Raw genomic sequence first — 17,462 nt, 5'->3', positions numbered from 1 at the left:
AGGCTGCGGCAAAGGTGTTCCCTGCCCTCCCACCCCGACCCCACAGTAAAAGAAAGTCCAACACAAAAATTGCATGGTTTTAGCAACTGGGAACCTGACAGACCTCAAAGCAATGCAAACCAGAATAAAGCTTCAACCATGTGAAGGCAAAGTTGGGCCCAGGTGTTTGTCGCTTTGTGGAAATAAAACCCTTCTTAAAAATTAAATAATGGCACACTGAACGTTATTAAACAAATTTATTAGTGAAACTTAACTCCTTATAAATTTGGCATGAGAATGCAGTCAGAAGAAAATAGAGAAAGGGACAAGAATGAGTTATGGTTGATCACCACACCACAATTTTATACAAATACCTCTCCCTTGAGTCCAGGTTTTATTCATGGCATGCCTGTATTTTTTTGAGGGAGTAACAATTCTGACAGAGGTATGAACTGGTTTGGCATCTGCCCAATGAACAAAAAGCATCTGAACTCCAATAGATGATGGAAAAGTGGATTTGGAGAATGAAACAATGGCATGATTCATTATTATGATACAGCACAAACTCACACCACCATGTGAAGACTGCATGTGCTCTTTTGAATTGATAAGAAATGTTATTATGTGCATGGGATGCATGAAACTCTTTATTTTTAATCAGACAATATATTTAATACAGTGAAATCCGATCATACTGTTTCATGTCATAATCAATTATCATCGAGTATCAAACCCCATTTTAAGCCAGACTAAATGTTCCTAGGTTAATGTACCTCACCTAACCACAATTAACCAGAATTTAATATGCACATTCAAACTGCTTCATACTTAATCCAATCTCAAAAGCTGCAATAAAATATTAGCAAGTGAATAGTCCTGATACAAAGTTCCTTTGAATTCCCCACACCATTTTATAAATCTTCTATACTCCATCCCTTTGTCACCCTTTTGACTTCATTGTAGTAACTTGATGCTGTGATTTTACCTCAGAATTTGTCAGGCGATCATTTGTCCTTCTGAATTTTCCTACTTATCTCTTCTCCAAAGTAAATTCTAGTGTCTGGATAGCATTCTGACCAATTTTAATGGATGATTAAAATCTAAAATATATCTGCTCTAGCACATATGCCCTGTCGCAGAGAAAAAAAAATATTTTTTACACTTGCTGCATCGAAACAAAAGTTAAAAAGGAAATCAATGAGTTTATTAATAATTAGTGAAATCGATGACACTGGTTTAACCATATCAAACTTCCATCTAGATTAGTTTATAATCTTTCAAAAACATCGTAAAGTTGTATGTTTAGTATTCATGGTTCCATATTTAATTTTGAAAAAAGCCAACATTTATGATAACTATTATCGTGCACTGGAAACCATTTCATTTTTCACTGTAATTTATTCTATTTACGTCCAAAGTCTAGGTTAAAGCAGTGTTATAAAGCTTCAAGCCAGAGGCCACCATTTTATAACTACAGTCAGAGAAATTAAGTTAGTATTTTTTTAGAAACCCATTGCTTCCCACATGTACCTGAACACAAACCCGGGTTATCAATAACTTTGATCGGTTATGTAAGTTGGGCAACGATTGTTGGATTCCTGCTGGTATAATTCACCAAAGACTACGTCCTCTATAAACAATGAAAACTAATTGATTTAGACGTCTGCATTTTATCTCAGTCCCGAATCCTCATTCAACCCCAAAAGGTAAAATACTGTACATTTTTAGTAGTATATTGTGCATTTTAATATTTACAACAATAAATTGTTAATCTGACTTTAGCTAACATTGAATCATGAATCAATTGGTTTGGATCAATTTTATAGAGCAACTGATCATCACATAATTCTCCACTATTTTGTTAAAAAGATGTGCATTTTTTCTTATGTCAATTTATAAAAAGCAAAAAAGCGTGACATTTTGTGATGATTTTTCTTGGAGATTTTTTTTGGTCAGCTCACTAATTTACATGCTGTCTTAACACTTTGTCTATTCACTTAACAGAGATTGTTAATGTGAAGTACTTATTTTCAATCGTGTTGACGTGTAACTTCAGTTCTTCCATTCATCGAGCAGTTGGACAAGCACCAAAGGCCTGAAGGCATTTTTTTTAGACGAGTAATGTCTGATGATGATCCCACTACCCCGTGAGATGACTATTCTTTGTTTTTTTTTGCCTTGCTTCTTTTAAATTTTCAAAAGTTGAGTACATAATTGAAGTCCAATGTGCCTGGATGCCTCACCACAGTTTAGTGTCTCCGTAAATATTGCGTGGGACAGACATTAGTTTTTCATCACAAGTCACTTTTGCATCATGTAAGGTGCTGTACCAAACCATCCCTGTGGGCCTGGTTTCTTCCATTCGACAGATGAAATACAGGACTGAGTCTGTGTGGCTCTGAATATAGACACTGTGTAGTAATGATGCACAGCGGTCACTTACATTGTCCAGTCGTTTTAGAATCAGGTGAGCTTTCCTGCGAGAAAAAAAATGGAGAGCGAGAAAACAAATAAAAATGAAATTCTGGTATAATTTTAAAATTAAGATATGAGGTTCATATTCCCTCAACAGTTCCTCATTCAACACATGTTTTGCCATGATCAGTGTACAACATCAATTTGGATGAAAGTTGGGTTTTAATCTCCTCATTCCAGGATGACCAACATTATCGTCTTTCAAAAACAGCATCATGTCTAAGGAGCCAGCTTTGGCATCTCCACTAAAAGGCAGGGAAGCAAAATTACTGAGCACATTAGCTGGCCCACTCCATAGCTCTTCTCCAAATGCACTTTCATGTATTGTTTGTCTTTCCAGTTGTGAAGGTGACGGCTCTGTAAGCTGTACTGAAGCAAATTTGAATTGGCTATTGGATGGGTGGCAGCAACTTATTGTCACCCACATTCGCACATTTTTGATGAGAGTAGTATGTCCGAATAGAGACAAAAAAGGGACTGGAAACCCACAATATACTTCTTTGTGTCTTATGCTGGTAATTTTTCAAGTTCTAGCACTTGTGATTGAGGACTCCAGAAATCATCTCCTCACCAAAGTACATTTAAAAATGAAAAACCGGGGTGGGTGGGGGGGGGGGGGCACAGTGTGATTAGCACTGTTGCCTCACAGCACCAGGGACTCGGATTCAATACCAGCCTTGGGTCACTGTGTGGAGTTTGTATGTTCTCCATATGTCTGCATGTCCAAAAGGTTAGATGTGGTTACTGGGTTACAGGGATAGGGTGGGGCGTGGGCCAAGGTCGGGAGCTCTTTCAGGGGGTCGATGCAGACTAGATGGCCCGAGTGGCCTCCAACTGCACTGTAGTGATTCTGTGACTCTAATATCTTTTTTCACGAAGGGGGTGAGAACAAAGAAACATTGAATAGTGGTTTCTCAATCTGCTTTGCAACAAGGACCAGCGCATACTGAGGTGTGACTGCCAATTGTTCCTGCTGATATTCCAGCTTCTTTGAAAACTGCAGGAAGAGTCAATTCTATAAAACACGTGTCAACCAGAGGAAGGGAAAATTTTGCATAAGGAAATTATTTGATTTTCCTTAGTTACTTGAATATCATGGATAAACATGTCTCACATTTGGCTCATTCTCTTGAAGTAAAAGGGGAAGTTGAGTGTTTCTGGTATGCAGTTTTGTATAGTTGCTTTCTTATGTTCAAATGCAATAGGAACTTCCAGGGTAGTTTGGAGGTAATTGGAAAACTGTGCACCAACACCAGTACATACACTGGAGAAAAGCTGTCGTGAGTACAGTAATCTTGGGTTTATGTGTAATTACATAATCTGAAGCAGCTTTAACATCAGTGTACTTCTTCAAATAATATTTTGGGGGAACCAAAAATGTTCAGTTTTTTGGTCTCATGACAATTTTCAACGCAAGAGCTTTATGACATCATCAGGGGAGATAACTGGCAGGGGCTACTGAGCCCAGCCGCATGAGGGAGCTAAACATCTGTAGCCATTGGCCAAGAAGTTTCATGTATCAATTCACTCCAACATGCGTAATTGAGGCCTGTACCTCCTCCCTGCCAATTCCCTGTCTGACATCATCAGTAGTCTTTGGGGGTTAAGCCATTATTAATAATTACATACAATCTGAAATTAAAGAGAGACATATTGCATGATTATTCAGAATTGTTTTATAAAATGAATTTCCTCTTGCTCCATATATACGAACATAAATATTCCATAACACCGTGTAAGTATTGCAAATCCGAATAGAGGTTTATACTCTCCTGAGGAAAAACTTATACGAAGCAAGAGTATAACAAGAAATATATATGTAAATACACAATGCATCAATATTGTTTGAAAATATCACATGAAGATTTTGAAACTAACTTCACGCATTATTAACTTTTATTTCCACCATGTATGTGCGCGCTAAGACCAGTGTCCCATAATGATATATAGTAGTATGTTCTCACAGAACAGTGCAAGTATTCATTGAGATCAGCAATTTTTTAGGGAGGTGTTGGAGGCGACTTTGCACATAGGCGGCAAAATCTTCAACTTTGACAGTGGCATATGGGATCACCATTCGTAAGATCCATTACTCGTTAATGAGAATTGTGCATTATACATGCCAAATAATTTTCCTGCCCATTGATTACATGGTAAGGAAAACAAAATGTAGTATATAATATGCAGCCAATCCTATGCCGCCTGTTTTGTACGACTGCAAAATGTTGCTCATTATCCACACCTAACAATTGCCAGTTATAATCCAACAGTACCAAGCAAACACTGAGCAGGAAGAAGGCCACCGGTTGTTTGAGAATAGACAGAAACCTAACCCACACAAGAATGAACGTTTTAAATATTTCAATTCCAAACAGCAGTGAGGACTTACAAAACAATAGTCACTGTATGGCAAAACATAATTTACTGCTTGGAAGTATTTTTAAAAATGCAAGTCTGTCTTTCTTCTTTCTCAAATGAAATAAACAGATTGAAGTTAGGTATTTTATCTGGAAATTTAATGGAAAAGGTTTGGAGAGCCTAAGTTTAATACATCCAAGAATTTTAGGGAGATTAAAACAAGAATTGCACTAAGGGAAGTAGGTGAGACATTGCTGCTGCCCTAAACATATCCTATCAAAGTTCTCTCGATGTGGGAACTATTCCTTTAGATCGGAAAATTGTGGATGTTTAATAAAGGTGAGAGAGGAAATAATGGAATTAAAGGACAGTTTGCCTAATAAGTGTCATCAGAAAATTATTAGATTCTATAATTAATGATACGGTGACTGAACACCTTGAAAACTTTACACCTACATCAGAGACAGCCAGTATGGAGTTGTAAATGGCTGAACCTATATGAATATTTGGAATAGGTGACTACTGCAGTGAACAGGAGAATGTCTATGAATGCTATTTATATTGACTTCCAGAAGGCATTTAGTGAAGTCCCTCGTAAAAGACTGTTAGCTAAAGTTGAAGCCCATGGAAATTAAGGAAAATTATCGACCTAGTTAGGAAATTGGTTGAGTGGTAGGAGATGGACAGTAGGGATAATGGGTCGGTACTCTGATTGGTGAGCAGTGACCCGTAATTTCCTTCAGGGATCTGTGTAAGGCCTTAACTATTCGATCTGTGCATTAAAAGCTTAAATGATCAGATAGAAAGCCATATATCCAAATTTTCCAATGACTCAATGCTCGGCAGCTTTTTGAACAACGTAAATGGAAACATAACACTCACAAAGAGATATATAGGGGTTTTCTAGACATGCCCCTCCCTTCCCCTGGAAGGCCGGTAACCTCCCGCTGGCCAGCAGCAGGATCTTTTTATCCCACTGCTGTCAATACGATTTCCCATTGAATCCATCCCATGGATTACAATATAGGAAAATGTAGGCTCATCCACTTTGTACATAAGAAAGGATAGAATAGAATATTTTCTACATAGTGACAAACAAGAAGCAGTGGCAGTCTGATTAGATTTTGGGTCCAGGTACATATTTAATGAAAATGGCTCAAACGGGTACACAAAAATCAAAAATGCTGATGGAATGCTGACCTTTATCTCGAGGATTAAAATATAAGTGGGGAGAAGTTATGCTTCAGCCATCTAACATCCTAGTTAGACCACACTGTGTACTGTGAACAATTCTCTACAACAAAATTTTGGAAGGATAAAGTGGCCTCGGAGGGAGTCAGCATAGATTTACCAGAATCATACATGATAATAAGGGATGGGATCAGTCAATAGTAAGGGAGAATCTCAGCTTGGAAGAACAATGTGCGGAATTCTCCGCCACCCGGGAATCGGCGGGAGCGGGAATCACGGGCCCCCCGCGGCAATTCTCCGGCCTGCGATGGGCCGAAGTCCCGCCGCTGACAGGCCAATCCCGCCGACGTGGTTTAAACCACCTCTGTGCCGGCGGGATTGGCGGCGCAAGCGGGCCCCGGGGTCCTGGGGGGGGGGGGGGGGGTGCGGGCCGATTGGACTCCGGGGGGTGCCCCCATGGTGGCCTGGCCCGCGATCGGGGTCCACCGATCGGCGGGCGGACCAGTGCCGTGGGGGCACTCTTTTTCTTCTGCCGCCGCCACGGCCTCCACCATGGCGGAGGTGGAAGAGACCCCCCTACCGCGCATGCGCCGGTGGTGACGTCAGCGACCGCCGGCGCTCCGCGCATACACGGACTCACGCCGGCCGGCGAAGGCCTTTCGGCCAGCCCCGATGCCGGCTGGCGTAGCGACAAAGGCCGTTGGCGCCAGTCGGCATAGCGGGAGGCACTCCGGCGCGAGCCTAGCCCCTAAAGGTGCTGAGAATTCCCCACATTTGGGGAGGCCCGACGCCGGAGTGGTTGGCGCCACTCCGCTATGCCGGGACCCCCCGCCCCATCGGGTAGGGGAGAATTGCGCCCAAAGTGTGGAATCTGTTTGGATGGAGTATCAAAGAAACAGCAAAGGGCAGTGGACATTGGTTGGACTTGTTTATAGGCCACCACACTAGTGGGGCATAGTATTAATCAGGGTATGAGAGAAGCATGTAGCATGGGCAATACTGCAATCATGGGTTACTTCATACTGCACATGGATTGGTTAAACCAAGTCTGCGCTAATGCTGAGCAAGACGGATTTCTGGAGTGTTAGGGATAGTTTCTCGAGCAGTTTGTTCAGGAGTCAACGAGAGGTCAGGGTATTCTAGATCTAGTATTATGTAATGAAAAACGGCTAATTAATAATCTAGTTGTAAATCTTTAAGGATGAGTGGTCACAATATGATAACATTTTACATTATGTTTGAAAGTGAGGAAGTTCAATCTGAAGTCAAGGTATCAACGTTGAATAAAGGAAATTATAAAGGCATAGGAGATAAATCGGCAGAGGTAGATTGGGAAAATGCATTAAAAGGTATGACTGAGCATAGTCTTCAAGGAATTATTCCATAGCGTTCAGCACCTATTTATTTCTTCAGGGTGCAAAATCCCCCAAAACGTCAGTCAAACAGGGTTGGCAAAAGAAGTTAAGGAATGTTTAAGATTAAAAGAAAAGGCTTATTACATTCCAGAAATAGTAGCAAACCTGAGGATTGGAAGGTTTTTAGAATATGGCAAAGGAAGGCTAAAAAACTGGTAAAGAAAAGAACAGGATACGAGATCAACCTAGCAAAAAACATAAACAGACTGTAAAAACTTCTATAGGTGTGTAAAAAGGAAGTATTTGGCGAAGACAAATGTGGATCCATTATAGGTGGAATCAAGACAGTTCATAATAAGGAATAGAGAAATGGCAGAAAAACTAAATGATTTCTTTGTGCCGCTTTTCTCAAAGGAAGATGTCGGAAATCTCCCAGATGTTCTCTGCTGTATTTTTCTATGTTCTATGTTCTATGTAGACATCCAAGGGATGTGAGAGAGTGTGGAGCTGAAGGAAATTAGAATAAGTAAGAAGGTTGTACTGGAGAATTTAATCTGACTGAAAGTTGGTATATCCCCGGGACCTAACATTATACATCCCAGAGTGTTGAAACAGGTTGCTATAGATTCTGGAATGGTTCCTGGAGATTGGAAGGTCACAAATGCCACCTCAATATTTAAGAAGGGATGGAAGGAGGAATAAAGAAAACTGAGAACTACAGACCTTTTAGCCTTATAGCAGTGGTAGGGAAAATTCTAGAATCTATTACAAAGGTTGTGACAAATAGGCATTTGGTCTATCGTAATCTGATTAGGCATAGTCAGCAATGGATTTACAAATGGGGAAATCATTTGACAAACTTGATGAAGTTTTTTGAAACTTGATAAATGAGTCCCTCACAGGGACATGGGACGAAGGATAGGAGGAAACATATGGATTGTCATGGATTGAGGATTGGCTAACAGGCAGAAAACCGAGAATAATAATAAATGGGTTATTCTCGTTTTGGTAGGCTGTGGCTAGCTGTTCACAATATCAATGTTTTGGATGTGGAGACCAAATGCATTATTTCTAAATTTGCAGAAGATACAAAGCTCGGTGGGAATGTGAGTTCTGAGGAAGATGTATGAGGGGGATTTGGACAGATTTAGTGAGTGGGTAAGAACATGGAAGATGGAATATAATGTGGGAAAATGTGAGGCAATCCATTTTGGCATAAGGAACACATGTGCAGAGTATTTCCCAGTTGGTAAGAAATTAGAAGGTCTAGATGTATAAAGGGACCTGGGTGTCCTTGTCCATAAGTCACTGAAGGCTAACATGCAGCAGGCTATTGAAGGTGAATGGAATGTTGGCCTGTATCACATTTGAGGACAGGAGCACTTATGTCTTGCTTCAATTGTATAGGACCTTGGTCAGATCTCATCTGGAGTATTGTGTGCAGTTATGGTCACCTAACCTCAGAAAGGGTATTACTGCCATAGAGGGAGTGCAATGAAGGTTCACCAAACTTATTCTGGTGATGGCGGGACTGTCTTATGAATAGAGATTGGGAAAACTGGGCCTGTTTTCTCTAGAGTTTCGAAGAATCACCCAGCACATATAATTCCTACAGTACAGGAGGCCGCCATTTGGCCCATCGAGTCTGCACCGACCCTCCGAAAGGGCACCCTACTAAGGCCCAGTCCCAGCCCTATCCCCATAACCTCACCTAACCTGCACATCTTTGGACAGTGGGAGGAAACCAGAGCATCTTGAGGAAACCCACGCAGAAACAGGGAAAAGGTACAAACTCCACACAGACAATCATCCAAGGCAGGAATTGAACCCAGGTCCCTGGCGCTGTGAGGGACTATTGTGGGATGCTAACTACTGTGCCACCGTTCCGCCCAAATGAGAGGTGATCTCATTAAACATAGAAAATACTTTAAAGGAATAGACAGGTTAGATGTAGGTAAGATGTTTTCCTTGGTTGTGGAGCCTAGAACCAGGGGACACAACTCCAAAATAAGGGGGATACTACTTAAGACCAAGATGAGGAGAAATTTCTTTACACAGGATTGTGAAACTTCAGAATTCTATACCCAGAGGACAAAGGAAGCTCAGTACTGAGTATTTTTAATCCATAGAATCCCTACAATGCAGAAGGAGGCTATTCGACCCATCAAGTCATCACTGACCTTCCAAAAGAGCACCCTACCAAGGCTCACTCCCCCACCCTATCCCCATAGCCCCACGCATTGATCATGGACAATCTACCTAACCTACACATCTTTGGACTATGGGAGGAAACTAGAGCACCTGGAAGAAATCCACAAGGACACGGGGAGAAAGTGCAAACTTCTCACAGTCACCCAAGGCCGGAATTGAACCCGGGTCCCTGGCACTGTGAAGCAGCTGTGCCACCATAGAGACCGATAGATGACAGATCACTCGGGGGTTGGTTAGCTTAGTTGGCTGGTTCATGATGTGGAGCGATGCCAACAGCATGGATTCCATTCCCATACTGGCTGATATTAATCATGAAGGCCTTGCCTTCTCAACCTCATTCCTCACCTGAGGTGTGGTGAACCTCAGGTTAAATCACCACCAGTCAATTCTCAAAGGGGAAAGAAGCCTTTGGTCCTTTGGGACTGTGGTGAAATAATTCAGGGGAACTTATAGGGCAGATAAAGATAAATTACTTGCACTCATTAGAGAGTCCAGCACTGTGGAGCACAATCTAAATTTCAGAACCAGTTTTCAGGACTGAAATTAAGAAAGTCTTCCGCAGCATGGTGGCACAGTGGTTAGCATTGCTACCTATGGCGCTGAGGGCCCGGGTTCGAATCCCGGCACTGGGTCACTGTCCGTGTGGAGTTTGCACATTGTCTGCGTGGGTTTCACCCCCACAACCTAAAGATGTGCAGGATAGGTAGATTGGCCACTCTAAATTGCCCCTTAATTGGAAAAAATAATTGGGTACTCTAAATTTATTAAAAAAAAGAAAGTCTTCCTGTTCATAACACTTAGCGCAGTAACAAAACAACGATGAACACAAATACATTTTGTTATGTTCTGTACACTGGCCAATATGAATGGTGCACTCAGAACATCTAGTTTAAATAATGTATTATGAAACAACTGCATGGTAAAGATAACTGGAATCTATAAATAACTACGAACACTAACTAACTGTAATGAAGCTACTGCAAAACCCCTCTATCCATCAGCATGCCTTATTCTCTACAGCTTCGAGGCACAGAGCTGCATGTAGACTTACATTGCCACACTGCCACCTGCTGGTCGGAGGTAGTGTATAATATTATATACAGAATTGCTTTATGCATATCATCACACCTTTCACAACTGTAACAAAAATATACCTGCACATTTTTCTCAAAGTACAAATTTTCCTTCTCTGAATGAAAACATTGGATGAGATCTACCAGCCGCGTTAGGCTTGAAAGGGAGCGCAGGGTGGTGCAACACAACCGGTAGATGCCGGTTGATCCCTCTTCCGGGATATAACCAGCTTACCATTTCCATTGTGGGCAGGATCACTTTTTGGCAAATCTGCATGTTAGAGTGAGACAGCTAGTTTCACTTTTATATGCATTTCCGTGTTGGGGGGAGGGGGGGAGTTGTGGGGGCTGAGGGGTTAGCGGAGCTCCTCAGTGCAGAAAACGGGACTAAGTGCGACTTCGGCCGTGCATTCCTTGCTGAGGTCCCCAATCGTCCCGAATAGCCATTCGATAGCGTGGTGCATCTCAGCGCTCCGAGCACCAGGAAGCACTCTGCTAATTACTCGCGCTACCGGATGTTATTCCCATTCGGGTAGATTGCTCCCTTTATTTTTTGGTTCTTGACCATTTTTAAGCATATTTTTATGCAAAGGATTTTTAAAATCTTAATTTTGAATATATTTTAGATGCATGGTGGTCCTTTGATTCGGGACTCAGTCATGTCCAAGCTCAATTAAATGGTACAATTATCATGGAAAAGTATTTCGTTGTTGGACTATTGCAATTTTGTCAGCAAGAGGAAAAAGAAATCTATTTTCATTGCATTGTCGATCCCAAGAGACATCATCAATTGTGTGCAGACCAAATATAAATATAGTGGCAGTAATTTCCACGACCGTTGCTTGGGTGGCGAAGTGCTGGTATAGCGTGACCCCTATTAAACAAGCTCCGTGATTCTCAGTTCCACAATGGAACTTGGCGAGCTAATTGGTGCAAGCAGAACTTACAGCCACTATCCCTTTGGAAACAGAAGAGACAGAAGTTATTGCATTCTTTTGTCCAGCTGTCATTGGCTGGAATTCTCTGAGCCTCCACGTCGCAATCGCACTCGGTGTGGGGGCGGCGAGTGGGGCTTCAGACTCGCAATCAGCTCCGACGGCTTCCCGCGATTCCTCGGGGACCGGAGAATCGCCGTCAATCGTGCGCGGCCGACACGGCGCCGGTTGGGGGCCATTGAAAGAGGTCCCCGCGGTGATTCTCCGCCGACAACTGGCCGAGTTCTGGTCCGGCATGGTTCACTCCGGTGGGCACTTGGAGTGGCGGCTGCAGACACAGTCCGCGGCTGCCCTGGTGGGGGAACGGGGAGGGGGGGGGGGGGGGGGGGGGCGGAACAGTCACCGGGGTGGGGGGCCTCATGGACCCAGGCAAGCGATCAGGAGCCACTGGCCGGCGGGTGTGCGTGTTCAGGGGAGGGATATTTGTCGAGGCCGGCGGGCTGTGTGGGTCCGCCATGTTGCACGGGACTGCCGCCGCAGGTGACCACCCTGCGACCCGCGACTGGAAGTGCAGGGCCCCGTATCGGCAGCCGGAGCTGCGTGGATTACTTCGGGTCACTTACCCCCTTCAAAACGGAGAATCACTCTGGTTTTACTAGAAAAAAAACCCAGAGTGATTCGCGGCCGTTTTCTCGCGGCCGTGGGGACATAACTCCATTATCAGAGAATTCCGTCCATTGTTTCCTTAACATTCAGTAACTGTATATCAGCAGTTTAAAAAGAAGCTGTTCAGATACTTATATTAAAACTTTTGACAGGCATACAGCATATTCCAAGGATGGCTGAAACTGACTTTTAAACTATCAGCACGAGAGGAGGAACCACGCCAACTCTGAACCAACACAGATGGTGTGAGTTGTACTTTGAATCAGACTGTCAGCCACGAAAATGCCAAACAAGCCACATTAAACATTGAAAGGGTCGTTAAGTGGCCTGACCTGCTCACTGAGCTGAGTGAAGCAGTCAAACTAATTGGATACTGCACAGGATATAAAAAGGTAGAAAAACTGATCCATCTGCACATTCAGAAAAGAGTTGAAGCTTGATAAGAGCAATATTTACAAATGATGGTTAAAAAAGGATAGTTTACTATTAGACTGTAAATCATTATTTTGTCTACATGCATTGTGAGATAAAATGCTTTCTGTTGTAAGTATATACTAGGACTTTTATAATAATAACCTTTATTGTCACAAGTAGACTTACTTTAACACTGAAATGAAGTTACCGTGAAAAGTCCCTCGTCGCCATATTCCGGCGCCTGTTCGGCTACACAGAGGAAGCATTCAGAATGTCCAAATTATCTAACAGCACGTCTTTCGGGACTAGTGGGAGAAAACTGGAGCACCTGGAGGAAACCCATGCGGACACGGGGAGAATGTGCAGACTCCGCACAGACATTGGCCCAAGCCGGGGAACGAACCTGGGACCCTGGCGCTGTGAAGCAATAGTGCTAACCACGGTGCTACCGTGCCACCCACTGTTTTGTATCACTGTTGGATTATTTGCTGTTCTGGCCACCTCGCTGTTCTGGAACCCAGAATTCAGCCTGGCATTGGGATTGGGACCCTGGAACTGTTTGCTTCAACAGCCTCATAGACCCGACCACTATCTTTCTGTTTTCAGATCAAAACCAAATCCGGTTGTCGCACATCAGCTTGCCCTCGCCGGCAGCGGGATTCTCCATTTCCGCCACCTGCCAATGGGGCCATTCCCATTGTGGCCATCCCACTCTGCCGGGATGCCCGTGGGCGTGGACGAGCTGCCAGGAGAATCCTGCCGGCGGAGAATCCGACTGCATATCTTATTCAAATAATGTGATAAGCATTGTTTTGTTTTGTGATTATCTCTTGGATATTTCCCTGGCTGAAATTCATCCCGGTAGCGACATCAGTAAAAAGAAAGATGATCCGGTCACTATCTTATTGCTGTTTATGGGAACTTGCTGTGCTAAACTGGAAGTCTGGCATATGTGGGAGGTGCGTGGCATTGGGGATGTGAGAAGCAGATTATCTACCGGGGAGACCATGGGAAGTAGGAGGGAGTATGGGAAGGGGGTGGGTGCATGGCAAGTGATGGTACCCTGTGAGGTGGCTGGGTGAGAGATGACTGGGGTGGTGTGATGGGTGTGTTAAAGAGAGCAATGGGAGACATGAAGAGGCAGATTTACCCTGGCTGCACAAAAAAGGTAATTCATTTTCTTTCGGCACTGTAGCACTGTCCTCTTATGGGTCAAGCTGACACTCACTATCGGGGTCACAGCCTCCCAGGTGGGGTTGGTGACCTTGCTTACCAGACGTCTGGCCGATTGCGGGCAGACAATATCACTCCCTTGCTCGACAGAGATTTGGTGAGGTCTCGCTACGTGGATCATGGTGCTGAACAAGTGCTGGGGAGGCATTTAAAAGGTGCATCCCACTGATTACAGCGATTAGGTTTTCCCAGTGCAAGCGAATCAGAGTCAAACCACCATGAGTGGCTTTTGTTAAAGAGGCTGAATACAGGGCGAGTTTTCCTGCCAGCCGAGACGGTGGGATTCTCCTCCTTTTTCTCACCGGGACCGACACTTTAAAAAAAATATCGAAAAATTACACCCATCCAGTGAGCTGCTACAATCAAGTCTGAATGGCCTCTGCACTGTGTCAATTAACGCTGGTTAAAACTTTGCAACAGCATACAATCTGCTGCTGAATCTGGGAATGATAGACAGATGTATGAAGGAATTATGGAAGCAACAGGCACAGCAGCAACCAAATCAATCCCTTGAAGACAAAGACAGGGATGATCGTCAACTACCTAGAAAGCTGAGAGAATGGTGGGGGCGAGCATTACCTCAAACTCTATGCTACAGAGAAGGTTGTCACTGAAGAAGCAGTCAAAGCCATTTCCAGACTTTAATATCACAGAGAAGCTGAGCAGCAAGGCCACTATAGTAGAGTTCAATAGGGCCATTGACTGCCATGCCAGTGGTAAAGCCCCAGGAAATGATAACATTCCACCTGAAATAATCGGAAGTGGAAAACCGACCACTCCTGCAGCATCTTCATGAAATACTGTTTCCCTGTTGGCAGGAAGGATTTGTACCTTGTCAAGTGGATGTACCTTTAAGAAATGGGCGTTTATCAAATAGCTGCAGTGATATCTGTGTGTGGGTGGAGCTGGGCTGTCTGTCTTTAACTTTCGCTTTTGAGCTGGCAGCTGCAGTGTGTTTTTGTTTTTGTTTTCAGAGGTGACGAGTTGCATTCACAGCAAGCAGCTGTTATGAACTCTCTTTGCAATCTGAAGATCACTTGCTGATTTCAAAGTAATACCTGTTTCTGTAGAGAATTTAAACGTGCTGTCTTTATTTAAAAAGGGTTTAACTTGTGGATGTTGTTTGGAAAGTTATCAGGGGTTATCTAGAGAGTACTGTATCTTTTGGGGGATGGTCAGGATTGGTAGTTGATAAACTGTTCACTGTGTGTTTATAAAATGTTAACTGGATTCATAGAATAAACATTGTTTCATTTTAAACATACTTTAGATCTCTGTTGCATCACACCTGTAAAGTGGGCCCTTGTGCTCCCCATAACGAAAATGAAATGAAATGAAAATCACTTATTGTCACGAGTAGGCTTCAATGAAGTTACTGTGAAAAGCCCCTAGTCGCCACATTCCGGCGCCTGTTCGGGGAGGCTGTTACGGGAATCGAACCGTGCTGCTGGCCTGCCTTGGTCTGCGTTCAAAGCCAGCGATTTAGCCCAGTGTGCTAAACAGCCCCTAAATCTAAAGTTGTGGGTCAGGTGAACTCCATGATATACTTTGGTGTTCTCTCAACCCTGGTCCATAATAACCTCAAGACATGTGCGGTGCAAAAAGTTACCTTCTTGCTATTAAAGACAAACTTACCTTATCACTGAAAGCAGAGGTAGGGAGCTTAACTCCCGATGGACCTCGAACATTTTGCTCATGCTCAGATGGCGAGCGGGCCGCACAGGCACAGATCGGCATTTTTACATTGTTTGGAGCCAGCACACCTTTGCAAGGAGAACAGTGCGTGAAACCCTGGGTCAGGTGATTGGGGTCAGAGCGCCACTGAGAAGAGCAGTCCCAGGCTGGGGTCAGGGCAAGGTCACAAAACAAGAGTTCCCGAGAGGCAACAGGGACTGAAGAAGGTTGCAATTCAGTTAAAAAAACAGGAACAGAGTAACAGGCTCCAAACAGGAAACGGGCGGTGAGGAGCAAACGTTAAGTAATGAAGACAGCCAAAGGCTGACGACTCCATGCTGCAGGCTGCTGGGGAAAAGGTGCCCCTTTGAAGCAGTAGTGTTCCTCTCAGCGCAGTCGAATATCTGAATTTGTATTGGGATTTGTATTTGTAGTTGGCGCATGAGGGCATACTTGGGGATCCAGGGAACAGAATCATAGGAGATAAGAATGAAACCCTGCGAGGTGGGTCATTATTTGATGCCACTCTAGTTGGAGCAACATTTGGAGAGAATTCCAAGGTTAGATCTTCAAAGGTGAATACTGGAATCTCTAGTGAGAGAGACAGAATTTCAGTGCAATTGGTTGACTCACAGTGTTACTGACGTCTGGGTGTGTTGTGGGTTGGTCCACGGAATCTGTCTTGCTCAAATTTTCCATTTATTGTGTTGTGTCATGTGCTCAACCACAGTTGACTAGTTAATTCACATGTACCTTACACCTAGCCTGAATGTTGGAGTATAAGATCAATATTGTAAATTGTTTTATCCTTCTGACCTTGTTTAGTAAAGTTTATTTTTGTTGTTCAAAACCCGCGGAATGTTGTAGCTTTCTTCATTGAGCAAGTGTCATGAATTTCAAACTTTGTCCACTTTAAACACAACGTTATTGATCCCTGTTAAAGAGTGTTATTATTTTGCATCTTCTTATTTAAATCCATTGCTGATGTCATCAGTAAGTGCTGTGACCTGTATATATTTGTATTTAACTGTCGTAGATTCCAATGCTGTTACTGCTATTCTGATGTTTAACTAGCTGCATCTGATTTTGAGTCTATACTGTATTTTAAACATTATTTTTACATATTAAAGAAGATCACCATTATTTATTAACTTTATTAATAACTCGTTCAACTACCTTTTCGTGGTCAAGTTAACAGTCCCTAACTGGGTATGACCAACAATTTGGGGTTCTGGTCCAGGATCAGAACAAATATAAAGGGAATCACAGTGGCTGTAACAATTACCAGGGCACCTCTTTGTTTAGTATTGTGGGGAAGGTCTTTAATCATGTTGCTCTGACCAGATTGCAGACCCCAGCATTATGCCTTTACTGAATCTCAGTGTGGCTTCAGAGCTGGCCGACCGACATGGCTTTCTCACTTCCGCAGTCACAGCAGAACTGCCTCGAACAAAGCAGACGTTCTACATTTCTCTCATAGATCTTACCAATCTATCTCTGCAGGAGAGACGGAAGCTTTAAACTGCTGTGGAAAACGGGCTGCCTGCCGAGACTCCTGGACATTATTTCTTCTTTCCACAAGAACACGCACCTTTCCATCAGTAACAATGGAGCATCATCAGAGACTTTCAAGATCAGCAGTGGGCTAAAGCAGAGCTGATTCCTGGCACTGACTACCTTTGGCATATCTTTCTCCAAGCTGCTACTGTAGAGCACAAATGAGGGTGTCGACCTGCATGCCAAAGCTGATGGCAAACTGCTCAACTTGGCAAGACCACACACCACTAAAGTGCATAAGTTTCTGCTTGCTGATGATGCTACATTGGTATCCCATACTGAAGGTAGCTTGCAACAGTTTGCCGGTCGGTTCCCAGGCCTGCAAGGGGTTTGGACTGATA

General features: G+C 43.4%; 1 protein-coding gene across 6 annotated transcripts in view; it reads right to left on the bottom strand.

Annotated features, from left to right (window-relative positions):
- Positions 1-221: 221 nt before the first annotated feature.
- LOC119955607 (astrotactin-2-like) overlaps positions 222-17,462 on the bottom strand; it is a 1,814,189-nt gene continuing 1,796,948 nt past the window's right edge. For all 6 annotated transcript variants that reach the window (XM_038781989.1, XM_038781990.1, XM_038781992.1 and 3 more), the window contains one exon: positions 222-2,456. In XM_038781989.1, the coding sequence (XP_038637917.1) occupies positions 2,219-2,456 (238 nt within the window). In that variant the 3' untranslated portion in view covers positions 222-2,218. The remainder of the gene's footprint in view (positions 2,457-17,462) is intronic.

Source organism: Scyliorhinus canicula, chromosome 21 (genome assembly GCF_902713615.1).
Source record: "Scyliorhinus canicula chromosome 21, sScyCan1.1, whole genome shotgun sequence".
NCBI classification, from domain to species: Eukaryota; Metazoa; Chordata; class Chondrichthyes; order Carcharhiniformes; family Scyliorhinidae; genus Scyliorhinus; species Scyliorhinus canicula.
Note: the sequence above shows the minus strand (reverse complement) of the source record. Positions and strands in the feature narration are given on the sequence as shown.